The sequence below is a fragment of the Aquarana catesbeiana genome, linkage group LG05 (assembly GCF_042186555.1).
Source record: "Aquarana catesbeiana isolate 2022-GZ linkage group LG05, ASM4218655v1, whole genome shotgun sequence".
In the NCBI taxonomy this organism is placed as follows: Eukaryota; Metazoa; Chordata; class Amphibia; order Anura; family Ranidae; genus Aquarana; species Aquarana catesbeiana.
In genome coordinates this window covers 306,124,214-306,144,805 of record NC_133328.1, presented here as the reverse complement: position 1 = coordinate 306,144,805, position 20,592 = coordinate 306,124,214, and the positions used below count along the sequence as shown (strand labels likewise).

The 20,592-nt window shown below is 42.8% G+C and overlaps 1 protein-coding gene across 1 annotated transcript in view; it reads right to left on the bottom strand.

Annotated features, from left to right (window-relative positions):
• Window positions 1-20,592, bottom strand: part of ELP2 (elongator acetyltransferase complex subunit 2) — a 357,175-nt gene that overhangs the window by 322,826 nt on the left and 13,757 nt on the right. The window contains exons 3-4 of the mRNA XM_073630833.1: window positions 14,337-14,407; window positions 7,826-7,976 (exon numbers count right to left, since the gene is read on the bottom strand). Coding sequence (XP_073486934.1) covers window positions 7,826-7,976; window positions 14,337-14,407 — 222 coding nt within the window. The remainder of the gene's footprint in view (window positions 1-7,825; window positions 7,977-14,336; window positions 14,408-20,592) is intronic.

Below are 20,592 nucleotides of genomic sequence, written 5' to 3'. Positions count from 1 at the left end.
ACTCAAACTAGACTTATTGCTTCCATGACAATGATTAAAAAGCGTTTCCCAACATTTGTGGTTTTGTTCTTGTCAATGCTGTATACAAGCTCATAACATCTGTCCTGTAAGCATCTTGTTCTCCCCATGTACTGTACGTGACAGGAGCTGCATGTAATGAGATACACCAAATAACTGGTATTGCAATTATAGGAGTCTAAAGTAAACTTCCTTCCCATTAACCTCAGAGCAGAATTTTTTGCCTCCAAGAACATGTGGACAGCAAGGACACTCAATGGCACCACACTTGCAGTTGCCTTTACAGTGTAGCCAGGTAAGGGATCTCATAGATCTGTTGTTAAAGAAACTGGGGGACAAATATCTCCCCAAACTGTGGGCCCGACGAGAGACTATATTAACCCCTGCTTTCAAAATGTCGACACAAACATCAACCACAGAATCGGTAGGTACTTACTGATAATCTTTTTGATGGAATCAAATTCTACACTATATGGGGTAGTGATGGAAAGTTTATTGTCCCATGTAGCTTTCTTCTGGGATATATTTGAACTATTAGTATTAACAAGCAAACCATTTCTCTTTTTATGATGATCCAAGCCCTTTCAATCATTCATCTGGGGTAGCCCCTACCCAAGAACCATCTATATAGGGACAATGCCTCCTGTTCAAAGGTTATATCACTGCTACATATCCGTCTAACTCTTAAGAATTGACCCACTAGAATCCCATTGATGGTGTGTTATGGATGTCCAGACTGGGCAAGGAGCAGTGTATTACCCAACAGGGGTTTCCTATATAGAGAGGTTACTACCTTAAAATCTTTCTGAGTCAATCTGACATCCAAAATAGCAAATACTGTTGTAGTCAGCCTCACCCGTAAACGATAAATTCTTGTTGTTGTTAGTAAAAAAATTCAAGAAAGCAATCAAGACTAGAGACTCCATCTATCATGACGATTAACAGGTCATCTATATACCTCAGGTACAGCCTAATCTATGATCAGAAGGGGTTCTCCGTTCCAAAAGATGCGGGACCGCTCCCACCAACCCATGTACAAGTTGGCGAGGGAAGGTGAAAACTTAACTCCCATCGCGGCCCCGCATCTTTGGAGATAGAAAACCCCATCAAAAATGAAAAAAACTGTGAGGCAAAAGATATTCCACAATATCCAGAATGTATAAACGATGCTCAATAGGTAAATCCGTCATACGCTCAAGATAAACAGAAACAGCCTCTATGGCCAAATGGTGGGGTAATGATGAGTATAGGATGGAGACATCACGTCAACCAAGACGCATTGTCCTCCCAATCCAGGCTCTCAACTAAATGGAATAGATAGTTAGTGTCTTTGAGATAACCTGGTAGTTGGACCACCAAAGGCTGAAACTGTTTGTCCAGCCACTGCCCTAATCTCTCATTAAGGGACCAAATACCCAATATAATTGTCCTACCATGTAGAGGTTCCAATTCTTTATGTGTTTTGGGCAAGTGGTAAAAAGTGGATAGGATGGGGTGTTCGGGAATTAAAGCCTCTGCTTCTTTTTTTGATTAAACAATCCTAACCGTTTCCCCTATCTGCTAATTTGTACAGAAGGATCTTGAAATTTTTAGTTGGATCCCCCTTAAGGACAGCATAGGTGTGAGTATCGGAAAGCTGACAGCATTGCTGTGTGAAACGTGTCTACCGGTACCTGCTTTTATCGTCCTGTGGCGTCATTCACGCTTATGGATTTTTACAATGAAGAGACTTTCCACTACCTCAGTGTGCAGCCATCCATTCCTTCTTGTACCTACTGCACAGCCGGCAAACCTAGGCTAGCATCCGTGAGAGGAGTCCATTTCCTAGCTCACCTGTTTCCAACACTCACCTGGAGTGGCATTTCCCTTCCATACTGTCAGGCAGCTGCAGCCAGGAGGACTGGCAGGGCCTGAAGAGGGCTGACTGGGATCATGCGGGACAGCTAGCACCAGAACTTACTATTTTCTTTTTGCTACACCATAGGGGCCCGCTGTCCCTGCCTGTGAAGGGCATTTGCTTTAGGCCTGGCTGAGCCAGTGTCAGGCCTACAGTGCTAGCTAGTCTGGAGAACGAAAGATAGGAAGCGATGTACAAGAGAAGTATGGAGCGATACTAAGAAGAGAAAAAGCGATGTACAGGAGGAGTATGGAGTGATACTCACAAGAAAGGAAGTGATGTGAATGGAGGAGAAATTAAGTGATGTATATACAGGATGCAAAAACAGTAGAAATCTCTCCTGCGCTCAGGTGTCCAGGGACTGAATATGTGGTGCGACCACCTAAATAAGGTAATGCCTGACGTCTTGCAGCCCTCCTTTGAACAATGGGTATTCAAGCTAAAAAGAAACAAGAAAGAAGGAGGGCGCACCGACCTAGTGCATTACCACTGGTAAACTTTATTACAGCATAAAAACAGCAAAAAATATACCTCACAAACGAGCTATCAAAAACGGCTTTGACAAGGGCGCAAATGCGCTGTTCTGCGGATCGACACACCAGGACCTAATGCCAAAAGACCTTTTGGCATTAGGTCCTGGTGTGTCGATCCGCAGAACAGCGCATTTGCGCCCTTGTCAAAGCTGTTTTTGATCGCTCGTTTGTGAGTATATTTTTTGCTGTTTTTATGCACTAGGTAATGCACTAGGTCGGTGCGCCCTCCTTCTTTCTTGTATATACAGGATGTAAATAGAGTCCCAAGTTCAAATGTTTGATCACCTGGGCATCTCACGAGTCCCCATCCCTATCCAAGTTTAATATCCCCTCAATAAAACAAAAACAAAATGAAAGGACTGCTTAATTGTCTCTTAGGAGTGAAAAAGTGTGTGCCTGGCTGGGCAGGGTGACAGACAGACCATTATACTTAGCAACCCCTACGGGTGTACCGCTACACAATTTTAGCCATGCCCACATTTCGCAGCAGCTGTTTCATGTCCGCACACTCTCTGACCAACTCCCGTTTCATGTCCGCACACTCTCTGACCAACTCCCGTTTCATGTCTGCACACTCTCTGACCAACTCCCGTTTCATGTCCGCACACTCTCTGACCAACTCCCGTTTCATGTCCGCACACTCTCTGACCAACTCCCGTTTCATGTCCGCACACTCTCTGACCAACTCCCGTTTCATGTCCGCACACTCTCTGACCAACTCCCGTTTCATGTCCGCACACTCTCTGACCAACTCCCGTTTCATGTCCGCACACTCTCTGACCAACTCCCGTTTCATGTCCGCACACTCTCTGACCAACTCCCGTTTCATGTCCGCACACTCTCTGACCAACTCCCGTTTCATGTCCGCACACTCTCTGACCAACTCCCGTTTCATGTCCGCACACTCTCTGACCAACTCCCGTTTCATGTCCGCACACTCTCTGACCAACTCCCGTTTCATGTCCGCACACTCTCTGACCAACTCCCGTTTCATGTCCGCACACTCTCTGACCAACTCCCGTTTCATGTCCGCACACTCTCTGACCAACTCCCGTTTCATGTCCGCACACTCTCTGACCAACTCCCGTTTCATGTCCGCACACTCTCTGACCAACTCCCGTTTCATGTCCGCACACTCTCTGACCAACTCCCGTTTCATGTCCGCACACTCTCTGACCAACTCCCGTTTCATGTCCGCACACTCTCTGACCAACTCCCGTTTCATGTCCGCACACTCTCTGACCAACTCCCGTTTCATGTCCACACACTCTCTGACCAACTCCCGTTTCATGTCCACACACTCTCTGACCAACTCCCGTTTCATGTCCACACACTCTCTGACCAACTCCCGTTTCATGTCCACACACTCTCTGACCAACTCCCGTTTCATGTCCACACACTCTCTGACCAACTCCTGTATCATGTAAGCACAGTTTCTGATCAACTCCTGTATCATGTGGATGAACGAATATGGGATATGACAGGATGGAGATGTTTGGGTCATGATTAGACAGCTATGATTTGGGTAAAAGGTGGGGATGGGAAGAGACATCGGGGTGCAGGCTGGAGAGGAGGACTTCTTTATTCAGTGTGATGTTTGTACAAGAAAATATAGACTTGGTAGGAGCAGTCAGGTGACCCGGGTAGGGTGTAAGCTTTGAGCCCATTCAGCCTTACTGGGTGTAAGCTATAAAGGGCGAGATTATCCACCCCACCCCCATATAAAAAAAACACATCCTGGTGATCAAAATGAACGCTGCAACTGTGATCAGGTGACCTCAGACACACACTGCACCATAACAATAATCAGATCACTGGAGCTTCTACTCTGCTCAGCTCTGAGTAGATGAATCTCCCCATAATCAAATCAATTGTCTGTGTGTCTATTGCTGGCGTCCTGTGAGATGACTCCTTCTCCTCTCACACAGATCTGTGGATCACACCCCATGATGAGAAACATCCAGTCAGAAACCAGGAAAGGCATCACATGACTTCAGCATGCCCAATCATGCTGAGGTGTGGAGCAGCCAATCCTGGAAGAGCAGGAGAATAAAGGCGGAGGGATGTGAAGTACACAGAATGCCTCTCTCACGCTGGAAATCACCTGTCAGTCACAGCAAGGGGGGAAGAATGGACACCTATTCATCTGTGTGTCTGTTTTTATCTTACTGAAAAAAAGATAAGAGGACTGCCCAGAGCTGGATTACCTCTTCTTGGCAAGACTGAGCACAGATGACAGGACATGCTATACTCTACAAGGTACAAGTCTTAATTAAAAGAAAAATTTGGGTTTACATCCACTTTAATGCATAGAATGCAGTAACCACTTAAGCCCCGGACCATTTGGCTGCCCAAAGACCAGAGCACTTTTTGCGATTCGGCACTGCGTTGCTTTAACTGATAATTGCGCGTTCGTGCGACGTGGCTCCCAAACAAAATTGATGTCCTTTTTTCCTCACAAATAGAGCTTTCTTTTGGTGGTATTTTATCACCTCTGTGGTTTTTAGTTTTTGCGCTATAAACAAAAAAATAGCGACAATTTTGAAAAAAAACGCATTATTTTTTACTTTTTGCTATAATAAATATCCCCAAAAATATATAAAAAAACATTTTTTTATCCTCAGTTTAGGCCGATGCGTATTCTTCTACATATTTTTTAAAAATTTATTTTTTTACCAAAAATAAGCGTTTATTGATTGGTTTGCGCAAAAGTTATAGCGTCTACAAAATAGGGGATAGTTTTATGGCATTTTTATTAATAATTTTTTTTTTTTTACTAGTAATGGCGGCGATCAACGATTTTTAACGTGACAGACATTATGGCGGACAGATCGGACACTTTTGGCTCGATTTTTGGACCATTCACATTTATACAGCGATCAGTGCAATTAAAAATGCATTGATTACTGTGTAAATGTGACTGGCAGTGAAGGGGTTAACCAGGAGGGGGCGCTGCAGGGGTTAAATGTGTCCTAGGGAGTGATTCTAACTGCGGGGTGGAGGAGTTATGTGTGGCACAACACTGATCACCGCTCCCGATTACAGGGAGCTGTGTATCAGAGTCCTGCCACTAGGCAGAACGGGGAAATGCTTGTTTACATTAGCATTTCCCTTGTTCTTTCTCTCCGTGAGACGATCGCGGGTATCCCCGCGGACATTGAGTCTGCAGGACCCGCGATCACACTCACGGCGGGCGCGCGCGCCCGCAAACCGCTTCTTAAAGGGCAACGTACATGTACGTTAATCTGCCTGTACGTGCCCTTCTGCCGACGTATATCGGCGTGAGCCGGTCGGCAAGCGGATAAGATGAAAAGAACCTTCTGCCTTTAGAATCACTTTAAGCCTCAAAGCATCCATGTACATGGAGCCTAAGGGTACTTGCACACAGTACTGATATTTGAACATATTGCATTTATATTGAACATATGTGTGCATATTTGCGCATACACAAGTAAAATAAATTCTAGCTCGAATATTGGAATTTTAATGTAACCTCTTCTGGTTAACATTTTATGCACGTATGCATGTAAAATACTGACGAGCAATGCAGATTTTTTTTTTCTTATCTATATCTAGCACATGTTTTGACACCTGTGTGTACAGGCACACAGAGTGTCGGTTCACAGTAGCGTGATGTGGGAACCAGCGCGATTCCAGTGCGGGTTCCCGCATCGCATAGGACTTACAGGCAGTTCACACTGCCCTATGCAAACCGCTGAAGGGGTCAATAGAAAGTTAATGACACCCCCAGATCGGTTTGCATATCGCAGTGTGAACTGTCAAATGGTGCAGGGATCGGATCGCATGGCTGTGAACACCCATCTGATCCGATTCCAGTGCGGACCAAAAAAAGGGTCCTGTACCATTTTGGTGTGAATCCGATGCAAATTCAGCCATACAATCTGTATGGCTGAGTTTGCATTGCAGAGACATCGCATGTGACCTGATCTGCACAGCAGTGCGAATCACATGCGGTGTCTAACATCGCACCAGTGTGAACCCAGCCTGAAAGCAATTTAGATCATCAAGAAAAAAAAAAACACACTCCTGTATGCCTAAAAACTTTTAGTTTTTAAGCAGCAGTGTGCAAGACGCCTTAGCATTCCTTTGAAGATCTCCTGTGTCTAATCACTGCTGTTATTTATATTGACGTTACAGAAAGTCAGGACTTCTGCCTGTGATGAAACAGAGGCATCAATGAAACAAGGAATTTACATTTTTCCTGGACTTGTTTCGGGTTTTAGGCAGGCCATAGATGGTGCGATTTTCATTCTTGCAACCAAGGGGAGGAAAGAAAAATCGCTTGATTCCTCCATCACACAGTCAGTGTTGATAGGGGAATCCCCCCCCCCGAGGAGCTATTGTGTTCTCCCGGCAGAGGGGCATGGGGAGCCATCCCTGCCTGGAGAACACAATGGTTATTGCTAGCAGCTGATCGATAGGTTCAAATCTCAGCTGGTCCCTGCTGAACCCACCAAGATTATGTCTTGTACTACTTTAGACAAGTGTATCCTTCAAGTTTAGAAAAAACAAACTAATTTTATCTGCACAGCCCAGTTGAGTGCTAGGGCATTGATCAGTAGGTTTATGACAACTCTGGGGGACAGCGAGATGAACTTTGACTTAAGCATTAGGGAAACCAAGCCAGCCAATCTCCACTGGTTTCTGTATAGACACAGACACAGAGTAACAGAGTATTAAAGCGGAGTTCCACCCAAAAGTGGAACGTCCGCTTTAAGCACTCCTCACCCCCTTACGTGCCACATTTGGCATGCAATTTTTTTGGGTGCCTAGTTTTGAGAGGCACTTCCTGCTCCCTTCGCCTGGCCACCTAGGCGACTCCTCCTCTCCCCCTCCTGTTCTGCAATATTCTGGGACATGTCACAGGTCCCAGAAGATTGCCTGGCCACTAAGAGAGCGCAGCGCAACTCGCGCATGCGCAGCGCGCTACAGGCTATGCAGCCACAAGCTGTCAAAGCCGGGTGCCTACACTTGCAATGATGGTGCCGTGGAGAGGAGGGAGAGAGGAGCGAGGCTTCAGGCGGCCACATCGCTGGACCGTGGGACAGGTGGGTGTCTGTTTATTAAGTCAGCAGCTACACTTTTTGAAGCTGTTGAATTTTAATAAAACTTACAAACGAGTGTAACTCTGCTTTGTTAACACAAATAGATCAAATATTTTCTCATAAGCCCAGGCAACATGAATTATATCAGAATGCTTGTTCAACAAAGCACTGAAAAGGACAGCATGTACTGTATGTAGTGGGATACTGAATATCACACATACAAAACACAAAGTAACTGTGTGATTTAATCAGGGTATAATAAATAAATAAAAAAAAAAAAAAAAAAAAAAAAAAAAAAACCAAACACTTACTTTTTGACTGGCTTCTCATCCATATTCGGACAGTCGAGTCAGAAGCAGCAGATGCCACAAGAAGGTCATCCCCAGATTCTGCTGGTCTATAGACAGCATGAACAGCACACACGGCTTCGGTATGACCTTCCAGTACATCCTTGTGTACACACTGCAAAATAGACAAAAAACCTATTAAATCATTATTCACAGCTCTCTAGATTTCTTTTTTTAATTAGCAACCGAGACCCTGGCAGTGAAGCATATGGCAAACGCAAGCTTTAAATGTTTCAAATATTATTGGCTCCAGGTCATTTTAAGAAGAGGATGTTTACTTGTGATATGATTCTTTGTCTATAGAATTTGGTCTTATCTTTTAGTGGCATACCACAGATTCTAAATTACAGGAAATGTCATGAGTTTAAAAGCTAGCAAAAAAAAAAAAAAAAATTCTATTAATTTCTTATAGATTTAGTGCCGGTTCACACAGGGGCGACTTGTCAGGTGACCTAGCTGCCTGACAAGTCACCTCCCGTTCTGTACTACGGAACCGTTCTAACAGGAGCGACGCAAGTCGCTCCGACTTAGAAAAAGGTTTCTGTAGTATTTTTGAGGCGACTTCAGGCGACTTGCATTGACTTCTATACAGAAGTCGTTTTGCAAGTCGCCGCTGAAGTCGTGTGCAGGTCGCCTCGGTGAGGCGACCTGCAAGTCGTGCCGCCCCTGTGTGAACCGGCACTAAGCGGTCCAGATCAAGTAGGTTTCCTGTGACCAATGCGTCCAATGTAACCTAAAACGGATCTCCAGCCTTGCAGTTGTACAGACTCCTACACTGAAGTTTCTCACTTCGATTTTTCTGAGCTTCTCACAGTATGCATTAGAGCTGCAGCAAGTCTCTTGCAGACAGTGCGTATTAGATGAAGAAGGGCGATATATTTTCATGCATTGTACAATAGAGGGTCAAGAATGGGTACTAGCTAATATATACATCCCCCCCCTTTAGAATGGAGATATTGTATGACCTCTTGAAATTTATAATGGATAAGACGGGCCTGCCAGTTATAGTGATTGGGGACTTGAATATAGTTATGGATAAAAAAATAGACAGATTTCCTCCAGGGAAACAGAGCCAGGGAGCACAAGAAAACCGGATGTGTCAATATCTACAAGAAGCGGGATTATCCGACATTTGGAGACTACGGAACCCAGGAACATTACAGTACTCATGCTACTCGAGTTCCTACTCTACCTTATCAAGGATAGACATAGTACTGGTTAATGATCTAGCAGGGCAAGTAATACAAAATATAGAGTATCAGCCTAGAGGGGTGTCAGATCATTCATTAATGACAGTTGAAGTAAACCCAGGAAACAAAAAAGAAGGCAGAGTATGGAAATTAAACCCGGCCTGGTTGGAAATTATTGAGGAGTCAGAAGGGATGGCATCTGAGCTGGACGAATTCATAAGGTTCAACTCGGGTACTGTCACAAAGGGGGTGATGTGGGATACGTTAAAGGCATATTTGAGGGGTCTTCTGATTCAGAAAGTGTCCAAAATCAAAAAAGCTTCACGGGACTGGGAGGATAAGACTAGGAGAGAGTTAATGGAGGCAGAGAAGGAGTATGTGAAAGAACCCTTACCGGATAAACAAAAAGTGTGGGAGAAAAAACAACAAAGTTATAAAGACGCAATACTCAGGAAAGTAGAAAATAAAAGACTGTTCCAGAGACAAATTATATATGGGGAAGGAGAAAAAGTAGGGAAGATGCTGGCCAGTATTGTTAAAAACAGTTCCCCCCCATCCATGGTCTCAGTAATTAGAACTAAGAGAGGTGAAATATCTTCCTAGAGAGAAATAATTATAGATACCTTTAAAGAATACTATACGGATTTATACAAGTCCCGAGGGATCAGGGAGGGAGAGGAAATGGACTCCTTTTTTAGTAATATAAGTATACCAGTAATTGAGGAGGCAGATAAAGAGGAGCTAGAGCAACCGATCACACTGGAAGAAATTAAAATGGCAGTAGCAGAAATGGCCAATAATAAATCCCCGGGTCCAGATGGGCTACCAACAGAAATATATAAAAGCTACGGGGAAATACTGCTTCCGGAACTCCTTAAAGTATTTAACTGGGCGAAGGAGAGGGGGAAATTGCCACCATCAATGACTGAAGCTATAATTATTGTATTGCATAAGGAGGGGAAGGACCTATTGGAATCAGGATCTTATAGACCTATATCCCTACTCTGCTCTGATGTTAAGATACTAGCAAAGGTCCTGGCAGGGAGGTTAAGAAAGATCATTCACAAAATAGTTCATCAAGATCAAACAGGGTTTATCCCAAATAGAGCAACAAGTATGAACATCAGGAGGGTTTTTCTGAACCTTCAGTTACCTACAGATAATATGGGCTCGAGAGCAGTTATGCTACTTGACGTGGTAAAAGCGTTTGACAGCGTAGAATGGGAGTACATCTGGCAGGTACTAAGGGAGTTTGGGTTTGGCCCCTCCTTTATTAGCTGAGTAAAAGTACTTTATAATGATCCCAAAGCAAAAGTAAGAATTAATGGTGACTATTCATCCGAGTTCCAACTAGAAAGAGGCTCAAGGCAAGGTTGTCCCTTGTCCCCTCTAATATTTGCCCTGGCAATGGAACCATTAGCCATATCAATAAGGCAGAATAGGATAATAAAAGGATTCCAGAGAGCAGAGGGGGAAGAACGGATCGCATTGTATGCGGACGACGTTCTCATATTCTTAGGTGACCTGGAGGGATCCCTTAACCAGGTGTTGGAAATACTCTCAGGATTTGGAAGAGTTTCGGGCTTATCCATAAACCAGGAGAAATCGGTGTTGTTACCAATAGATCCTGTGGGAGAGAACGTCCCAGTAAGTAATATACATATGGAAATAGCAGAGTCAACAAAATACTTAGGTATAAAGTTAACAAAAGATCCAGGGGAATATTTAGATAATAACTTGACTCCCCTGTTGAGGAAATTTAAAAGTAAGATTGAAATTTGGAGAGGTTTGCCTCTGTCAGTGGCGGGGAGATGCAACCTAATTAAAATGTTGTGGCTTCCCCAGCTACTGTACGTTATGCATAACTCCCCAATATGGATAAGCCGGAAATGGTTTAAAAAAATAGATACCCTATTGAGAGATCTCATCTGGAAAGGGAGACCTTCTAGGATAGGACTACAAACCCTACAACTGTCAACGCAAGAAGGGGGGTTAGCGGTGCCTCACCCAAGGGGCTATTTTTTGGCAGCACAGATGCAGCAACTGGGGAGAGGCTCCGGTCCCAACGGCCACAATAGGAGAGAACTGATGATTATGGGAGCACCCCATGGGACAGTGACGGAAGTACTTGAGGCGAACTCCTTTTCGTACAAATCCCCAACGATAAAATTGATGAAAAAAGTATGGAACACCATCAAGGACATGAAGGGAATGGGAGGTCTGATGAAATGCACTCCACTGTGGAACAATAAGAACTTAGAGGAATTAAAAGAAATAGGGAAAATAAAATCATGGGAAATGAGAGGGATAAATAAATTATCCCAGTTGTATAATCAAAATACCTTAAAAACATTCGGATCACTTAAGGAGGAATTTGGTATCCCAGACCATTCATTTTATAGTTACCAACAAATCAAACATGCCTTGAGCAGACAGTTTGGAGGACAAGGACCAGTCTGGAATAGATCTATTATATTTCAAAAATTAGACATGCAGGGTGGACACAGGGGGTCCATAGCTGAAATGTACCCAGATATATGTAAAAGTATTATAGAGACTCCAGAGCTGCAGCAAGTCAGATAAATCCTGCCTCATCTCTTGGCTGGAGGATGTCCATCATCTAAACCCGTTCTAACGAGCCTTAATGGCCCGTCCCTTTCATTCACTGGAATTTTGTTTTTTTCAAAGATGGAGGCGGAGCATTATACAGGGGTGTCACGAAGGGTGTTCTACACTAAGAACTGAGCGTAGAGGCAAGTGAAAGAGGATCTGGACTGTAGAAGGTCCTCAACAAAAGACTGGGGAAGAGAGGAAGCATATGGAGGCATAATACGAAAGGCAAGGAACTTAGAGCAGGATCTGGACAAGGACTGGGAAAAAGCAATAGGCGATCGGAGTCAGAAAGGAAGGGATATGGAAACAAAGACAGCAAAATGAAAAATAAAAGTAGGACGGAAAGGGGACTACACAAACTTATTGGGAGAGCAGCCATATGAGGGGTGGCAGATCAGAATTTGATCTTGGACCGAGGTTATCAATGGCAGAGCATATCCCTTAAGTGGGATATGGGAAATTATTTTTCCACACACACACACACACACACACACACACACACACACAAACACACCTACACAGGTTGAACTGGATGGACTGTTGTCTTTATTCAACCTTACCAACTATGTAATTATGTACTATGTAACAATGGCTGTGAACAGAGGCATAGCAGGAGAGGAGCATGGTTGAAAAAGGGAAACAGAAGGGAGAATCAATCGGGGTCAGGAGCAGAAAGTTGGAAGCCATTTATAGCAAGGGATGATTATGGTCATAAGTAACAGTGGAAGAACATCTCAGCAGATCTATAATTTATACCCCAGTGTTACACAGAAATGAAACATACATGAGGGATATAACTACATAGTCTGTTGGTACATTCATTACTGTGCACTAACCCAGTTTCTGGGCAAGAAGAAGAAGAGTTCATAATTTTTTTCTGCATGTCCAGAGTGATAAATCTGTCAGAACCATCCAAAGCACACCCAGAACAAAGGGTGAGGCTCAGCATGAAGAGATAGGGCTTAACATGCATCAAACAATAGCCATGACAGGTATCCTTTATTATGCTGGCATAAAAAGATCTTAATTTAAAAAGAGGAGTGCCCATTAACAAAAAAAAAAAAAAATTAAAAGTCAGCAGCTAAAAATACTGCAGCTGCTGACTTTTAATTGGACACTTACCTGTCCCAGGGTCCAGCGATGCGGGGGATCGAAGCCCCGCTCGTCTCCCCCTCCGTTCAGCGGTGCCAGCATTGCAACTGTGGGCACCGGGCTGTGGCTTCACAGCCGGGCACCCACTGCGCATGCGCGAGCGGTGCCGCGATTGGCCACTCAGTCACCTGGGACCTGTAATGGGTCCCAGATGATTGACAAGAGGGAGGGAGCAGAGCTGAGCCTTCCTGTGCCAAGGGGGAAGTGATGTCACCAGCCCAGGCACTGAAAGAGGCAGACTACGAGGGACCCCCTAGCAACAGGCATTTAGAGGTGAGTTAAAAAAAAAAAAAAATTTCCAAATGTTTTTTTTTTTTTTTTTTTAGGCACATTAATGCATTTTTTTTTGGGTGGAACACCACTTTAGGTTTTGTAGCATATATCTAATTCAACAAAGTAGAAACTATTAGACATAGCTGAACTAAACAGGTCTAAAGCTAGACACACACACGCACACACACACACACTACAATCTGACTGTATATTCTTCTTTAGATTTTCCAACATCTACGTATAGTGAAGGTGTACCTTTATTTTTTTAAATTTGCATACAGTGGGGCAAAGTTAGGATGTGGTGTTTTAATTCATCCTCTTTTTGTTCAGATGCCCTTTTGACCTGGTGACCACAGAAAATTTTAGCTCTGGATATACCTTTTAAATTCACGTTGCATCCACTCAGATAGGCCTTTGCACTAAACAGTTGTTGTTACAGCCAAGTAAAAAACAAAAACAAAGCAAAAAATAAAAAAAATAAACCCACAAAACTCAGCACAAGGGGTATAACTTACAGTCAGTAGGATGTGCCCCTTGTGCTGATGCTTCTTCTGTTAAGTGAAATCCTCTTCCATCCATGCCCCCTCCACTTTCACCACTGTAAATCCTCTGGTGAAGCTGGGGTTAAAAGAATTGTGGGAGCTGTCACAGGCTCTCATCAAGAGTACCTGACCATGCCTGCCCTCTACGCCCAGCTGTTTATTCATAGAAGCCATAGTACAGCTTCTATGAATGAAACAGGATTTATGAATAGAAGACAGGTGAATGATTGAAAGGTCTGCCTCCACCATTCATAGAAGAGGTGGAAAGGGCAGGCCACTCTGGAGGAGTCTGAGGCAGCTCCGACAGTTCCATTAACCCCCACTGCACCAGAAGATTATTGTGGTGGTGGGGGGGGGATTCCACCTAACAGAAAAGGCATCTGCACAAGGGACGCATGTTACCTACTGTAAGTTATGCCTCTTGTGTTTATTTTTTTATTTTGACTGCACTTAGATTTTAAATCATAAGGAGACTGTACACTTAAAATGTAACATGCATGTCAGCTTTAGACACATCTGCATTTCCAATATGCGTATGCTTTTTACATAAATACTGAAAATAGAAGCATGTTCACAGTTTGGATTAGCAAAAATTGCCTAAGGCTTTTTGGGTTTGCACGTCTTTCCTTGCCTTTACTTTGGTAATATTATGTAGGCATAGAATACTTTATATTTTTATATTTTAAAAGCCCAACGTGTAGTTACCTGGAATTCCTTTGTCTTCCAAATTATCACTTTTTTATCAGATCCACCAGATGCAAGTTCAGTTTCAGCACCTTAATAGGGTAAAAAAAAAAATGAAAGAAAAATCTCAGTTAAAGTTTAACACCATGCAGACATAAATGAATGCAGTGCTTTAGTCACTGATGCATCATTAAAGCCTAAGTTCCCCTTTACAGAAAATCTGTAAGGTGACCTTACACTGGACCCCCTCCCCATCCACCCCGATCCCACAGTACCAGATTGCCGTGATCCCCCGCTGTCAGACACCAAAAAGCTGCTTCACCAGTCCAGGGATTTGAAATCCCAGCGGCTTTCTCTCCTTGCAGTGCTGACAGTACGGGCTGGGCAGCTTCTGCTTTGTCAGCGCCGTTCATGTTCCGGCGCTGAACAATTAGAATTCCTATAGTCCATACTGGCTAAGCAATACGGACATGAGATTAGGCCATGGGGGTTTAAAATCCCCAGACTGGTGAAGTGGCTTTTCGATATCAGACAGCGTGGGATCACGGCAATCTGGTACAGTTGGACTGGGTGCGATGGGGAGGGGGTCCAGTGTAAGGTCACCTTACAGATTTTCTGTAAAGATGAACTTACATTTTAGGTTTATTTTTTACATGCAAATCATTCCAAGTACCTGAATTTAACCTTGAAACCCCTGTATAGCATGGCTGGAGTGTGAGGGGAAGAAGCGGTACAAGGAGCCAATCAATTCATGTGCTGACAAGAAGCATGCCGATAAAGAAATACAGCTTCCTCTTCTTATTAATTTTGTTGATTGTCTTGTTAATTGGCAATGTCTGTATACTGTTATGACCTACTGTATACTTGTCTGGATGAGACACTGGAAATCGCCCCTACCTCCCACACTAGCTGAACTGATGGAAACAGTTTGATCACAGTATACCTATGAATCTATGTTCACGCTGATTAATTGATCAAATATGCATATTTGCGATAGATGGCAATCTTGGATATCGTGGTATAACAAAACCTATGAGAAGTCAAGTTGATTGTAAATAAGCTATATAAACATGGAATGATATATAGCTCTACTTGTGTAGACAGCTGGATTTACCGACTGGGCTCTGGATATGTCCGATTCACATATTATTTTGTTGATTTTCTTCTGTATACTGTTATGACCTACTGTTTACTTGTCTGGAATTTTTTTTAATTGAAAGGGAAGAAGAAGGTTTGCGGGGGAAATCTTGGTATTGAATAAGGAATATTGCAGCAAAAGCTGTTTTGTTTTTTTTTCCTTTTTTATCTTTTTCTTTTAAATTTGTTATTATTGATTGAAATTGTGCTTTAAATGTTTCATCTAAAGGACTAAAATCTACAGGCTTGGAAAGATCAGTTTGTAAATGGATAGAAAACTGGCTAAAAGACATTATTCAGAGGAGTAGTGGTTTATCATTCTTACTCTGAATGGTCTAAGGTTATCAGTGGTGTACCCCAAGGTTCAGTGTTGGGACCCTTACTTTTTAATAACTTTATAAATGATATAGGGTCTGGGATTAAAATGACCATTTCAGTGATTGCAGATGACACCAAGCTATGCAGTGGAGCAACGTCCTTACAGGAGGTCTCCAACTTACAAGCCGACCTCAATGCACTGTTTAATTGGGCAACTGTGTGGCAAATTAGGTTTAATGTTGACAAATGTAAAAGTTATGCACTTGGGGGCTAAGAATATTCATGCATCATACATACATGGCGATCTGGGGGTTTTGGCAGATCATAAGCTTAATAATAGCATGCAATGCCAAGCTGCGGTTTCCAAAGCGAGCAAAGTCTTTTCTTGGATATAGATAGATAAATAGATCGATCATTTTGGCCATGTTCAAATCATTAGTAAGACCTCATCTAGAATATGCAGTTCAGTTTTAGGCATCAGTACTCAGAAAGGATATCGGGGAACTGGAGAAAGTGCAGAGAAGGGCAACCAAACTGATAAGTGGCATGGAGGAGCTCAGCTATGAGGAAAGATTAGAGGAACTGAATTTGTTCACTCTTGAGAAGAGGAGATTACGGGGGGATATGATACACATGTATAAATACATAAGGGGCCCATATAGTGAACTTGGTGTTGAGTTATTCACTTTAAGGTCATCACAGAGGACAAGGGGAAACTCTTTACTTCTAGAGGAAGAGAGATTTCATTTCCAAATACGGAAAGGTTTCTTCACAGTAAGAGCTGTGAAAATGTGGAATAGGCTCCCTCCAGAGGTGGTTCTGGCCAGCTCAGTAAATTGCTTAACCACTTTAAGACTGGGCCTATTTTTCAAACTTGCTGTTTACAAGTTAAAAATCTTTTTTTTTTTTTTTTTTTTTTCGAGAAAATGACTTAGAACCCCCAAACATTATGTATTTCTAACACCCTAAAGAATAAAATGGCGATCGTTGCAATACTTTGTCACACCGTATTTACGCAGCGGTCTTACAAGTGCGCTTTTTTTTTAAAAAATACACTTTTTTAAATTAAAAAATAAAAAAAAGAGTAAAGTTAGACCGATTTTTTTTTTATATTGTGAAAGATGATGTTATGGAGAGTAAATTGATACCAAACATGTCACGCTTCAAAGTTGCGTCCGCTCGTGGAATGGCAACAAACTTTTACTCTTAAAAATCTCCATATGCGACGTTTAAAAAATTCTACAGGTTGCATGTTTGAGTTACAGAGGAGGTCTAGGGCTAGAATTATTGCTCTAACGATCGCAGTGATACCTCACATGTGTGGTTTGAACACTGTTTTCATATGCGGGTGCTATTCACGTACAGGCGATACTCGAAAAATTAGAATATCGTGCAAAAGTGCATTTATTTCACTAATGCAACTTAAAAGGTGAAATTAATATAGGAGATACTCATTACATGCAAAGGATGATAGTTCAAGCTGTGATTTGTCAGAATTGTGATGATTATGGCTTACAGCTCATGAAAACCCCAAATCCACAATCTCAGAAAATTTGAATATTACATGCAATCAATAAAACAAGTTTTGCACATAGAATGATTCCGTCTGACCTTTTCTGCCGGAATGTCTGCTCGTGTGTACGCGGCATAACACTTTTGAATAGCCTTTTCCTGACAATCTTCTCCAGGCTGCGGTCATCCCTGCTGATTCTGCACCTTTTTCTTCCACATAACTTTCTATTAATGTGCTTTGATACAGCACTTTGGGAACATCCATCTTCTTTTGTAATTACCTTTTGAGGCTTTCCCTCCTTATGGAGGGTGTCAATGATGGTTTTCTGCACAACTGTCAGGTCAGAAGTCTTTCCCATGATTGTGATTCCTACTGAACCAGACTGAGAGACCATTTAAAGGCTCAGGATCCCTTTGCAGGTGTAATGGCTTAATTAGCTGATTAGAGTGGGACACATTGAGCCTAGAACATTGCACCTTTTCACAATATTCTAATTTTCTGAGATTGTAGATTTGGGGTTTTCCTGAGCTGTAAGGCCCCTTTCACATGGGACGGATCCGTGTTGATCCGACCCGTGAACATCCGCTGCTCAGCGGGGATCTCTCCGTTTTCCCCAGCTGAGTCGGCGGATGACAGGGCGGTTCCCCGCACACTGTGCAGGGACCGCCCTGTCAGATCTCCGCTCTCCTCTATGGGGGATCGGAGGAACACGGACCGTCTGTCCATGTTCATCCGATCCGCTCTGCAGACGGATAGAAAAATAGTATTTTCTTCCGTCTGCAGAATCGGACAATAGCGGGGCCGGATGATATCGGGCGTCAGCGGATGCACATCCGCTGACACCCGCTATCCCATAGGGATGCATGAATGTCCGTATTTCATCCGAAAACGGATGGATGAAATACGGACATACGGTCCACACGTGTGAAAGGGGCCTAAGCCATAATCATCACAATTATTACAAATCACGGCTTGAACTATTTTGCTTTGCAAGTAATGAGTCTATCTCTTATATTAGTTTCATCTTTTACGTTGCATTAGTGAAATAAATGCACTTTTGCACGATATTCTAATTTTTCGAGTATGCGTTTGCTTCTGCACGCGAGCTCAGCAGGACGGGGCACGTTTAAAAAATTTGTTTTTTTTCTTATTTTACCTTTTATTTTTACATTATTTTTTTTTTTTTAATAGAAAATTGTGTCATTTTTATTCCTATTACAAGGAATGTATACATCCCTTGTCGTAGAAAAGAAAGCATGACAGGACCTCTTAAATATGAGATCTAGGGTCAAAAAGACCTCAGATATCGTATATACACTAAAATGCAATTTAAAAAAAAAAAAAAAAAAAAAATTTGCTTTAAGAGCTGTGGGTGGAAAGGACGTTTTTACGTTGCTTCCGCCCTGCATTGGTATGGAGCCGTGTGGGGGCCATCTTCCCCTTGCTCAGCTCCATACCACAGACGACACAGGATCTGATTGCCTGCGCCGCTGCCGGTGACTCCAATAAGTGGTGGAGAGCACTGGAATGCGGCAAGCCCCTCTCTTGCCACCAATAAAAGTGATCTTGCAGTGAATCCGCTGCAGAGACCACTTTTATCTGAAAGCAGACCGCCCGTTGAGGAAGAGGACACTGGGGTTATGGCAGCTAGCTGCTGCCATAACAACGAAATACCTCTTCAAAGTACCACCGTATAATGACGGCGGGCGGTCCGTAAGTGGTTAAAAAAGGCCTGGATTCTTTCCTAGGTGTACATAATATAACTGGGTACTAACATTTATAGATAAAGTTGATCCAGGGAATATCTGATTACCTCTCGGGGGATCAAGAAGGAATTTTTTCCCCTGCTGTAGCAAATTGGATCATGCTTTGCTGGGGTTTTTCACCTGCCTCTGGATCAACTGTGGGTATAGGATTGTGTATATGGGATTGTATGTTTTTTTGTTTTGGTTGAACTAGATGGACTTGTGTCTTTTTTCAACATGAATAACTATGTAACTATGTAGAGCCTGGCCTCTGAGTTGCTAAATGACTGTTTCCACCACAACGGAAACGGATCGATCTTGTGCTTTGTGGCAGACTCCTTTTTGTGTACATCATCATAATGCAGTCAGACATTGACTGCATCACTGCATATTTATTAGCAGGCATCCAACCATTTCTGTCATTTTTAGAGAAGCATTCACATTTAGCCAGTGACAAAGGGTCTAATAAGAATTGGTTATAAAATGTACTACTCATCACCATTTTAAATTCATAAAAATTATCAGAAACATAGATAAATTAAGTACAGAAATGTAAAGGATGGAAATGATGAAGATTTTGCTGCCATGGGCTGCCTCCGAATTTAGACTTCAAATAGCTGAACCAATTTTTCACATGCCTATTTTATACTTGAATGTACACACACACACACACACACAATCACTCCTCCCACCACCCTACCCCAGAACAGAATTAAAGATGGTGCTACTGATTTTGTAGATCCACTTGAAGACAGAGCCTTTTCTGGCTCTGTTTACAAGTTTAAATCAGTATATTTTGCTAGAAAATTACTTATAACCCCCAAACATTATATATTTTTTTTCTAGCAGAGACCCCAGGGAATAAAATGGCGATCCTTGCAAATTTTTCTGTCACACAGTATTTGCGCAGCTGTTTTACAAAACACATTTAAAAAAAAAAAAAAAAAAATACACTTTAATGAATGTAAACACACACACACCAATTTTTTTTGTAAAATACAGAAGATTTTATGCAGGGTAAATAGATACCCAACATATGCTTTGTTCAAATAAATAGTTCCAGTTTTGCAGTCAAACGAGTCCTGCCTAGTTCTTGGTTGTAATATGCGGCTATAATATCTATATTCAGACTGTTGGAAGTGGTATATGACGGAAGCACTCAAGCGGAGTGTGGGACATTCCATTACAGTAAGTATACACATTATTTCTCTACAGCAGGTATCACTTAGAGGACTGTGGTCTGGATCGAGTCAATGTCCTATTCAGACCACCACAGTCCCACCATTTAGGAGCCATTCTGCCCTGCAGCAATCACGGCAGCCGCTGTGATTCTTACAGAGCCAACAGCGGGAGGCAGGACAGCTCAGGACAGAGGGTGTGGGCTGCCCATGATAACAAGCAGGTGATTGGTTGCTAGGATTCAGGGCGGTCCTAGCAATCAATCACCAGCTTGCAGCTCCCATCCTCTGTCCAGACCTGCTGTGCTTCCCACTGCCGACTGTCTGTAAGTTAGGAAAGATAGGGGGAATCTGGGGCAATGTGAAGGGGGGGCGCCAAGGACAGT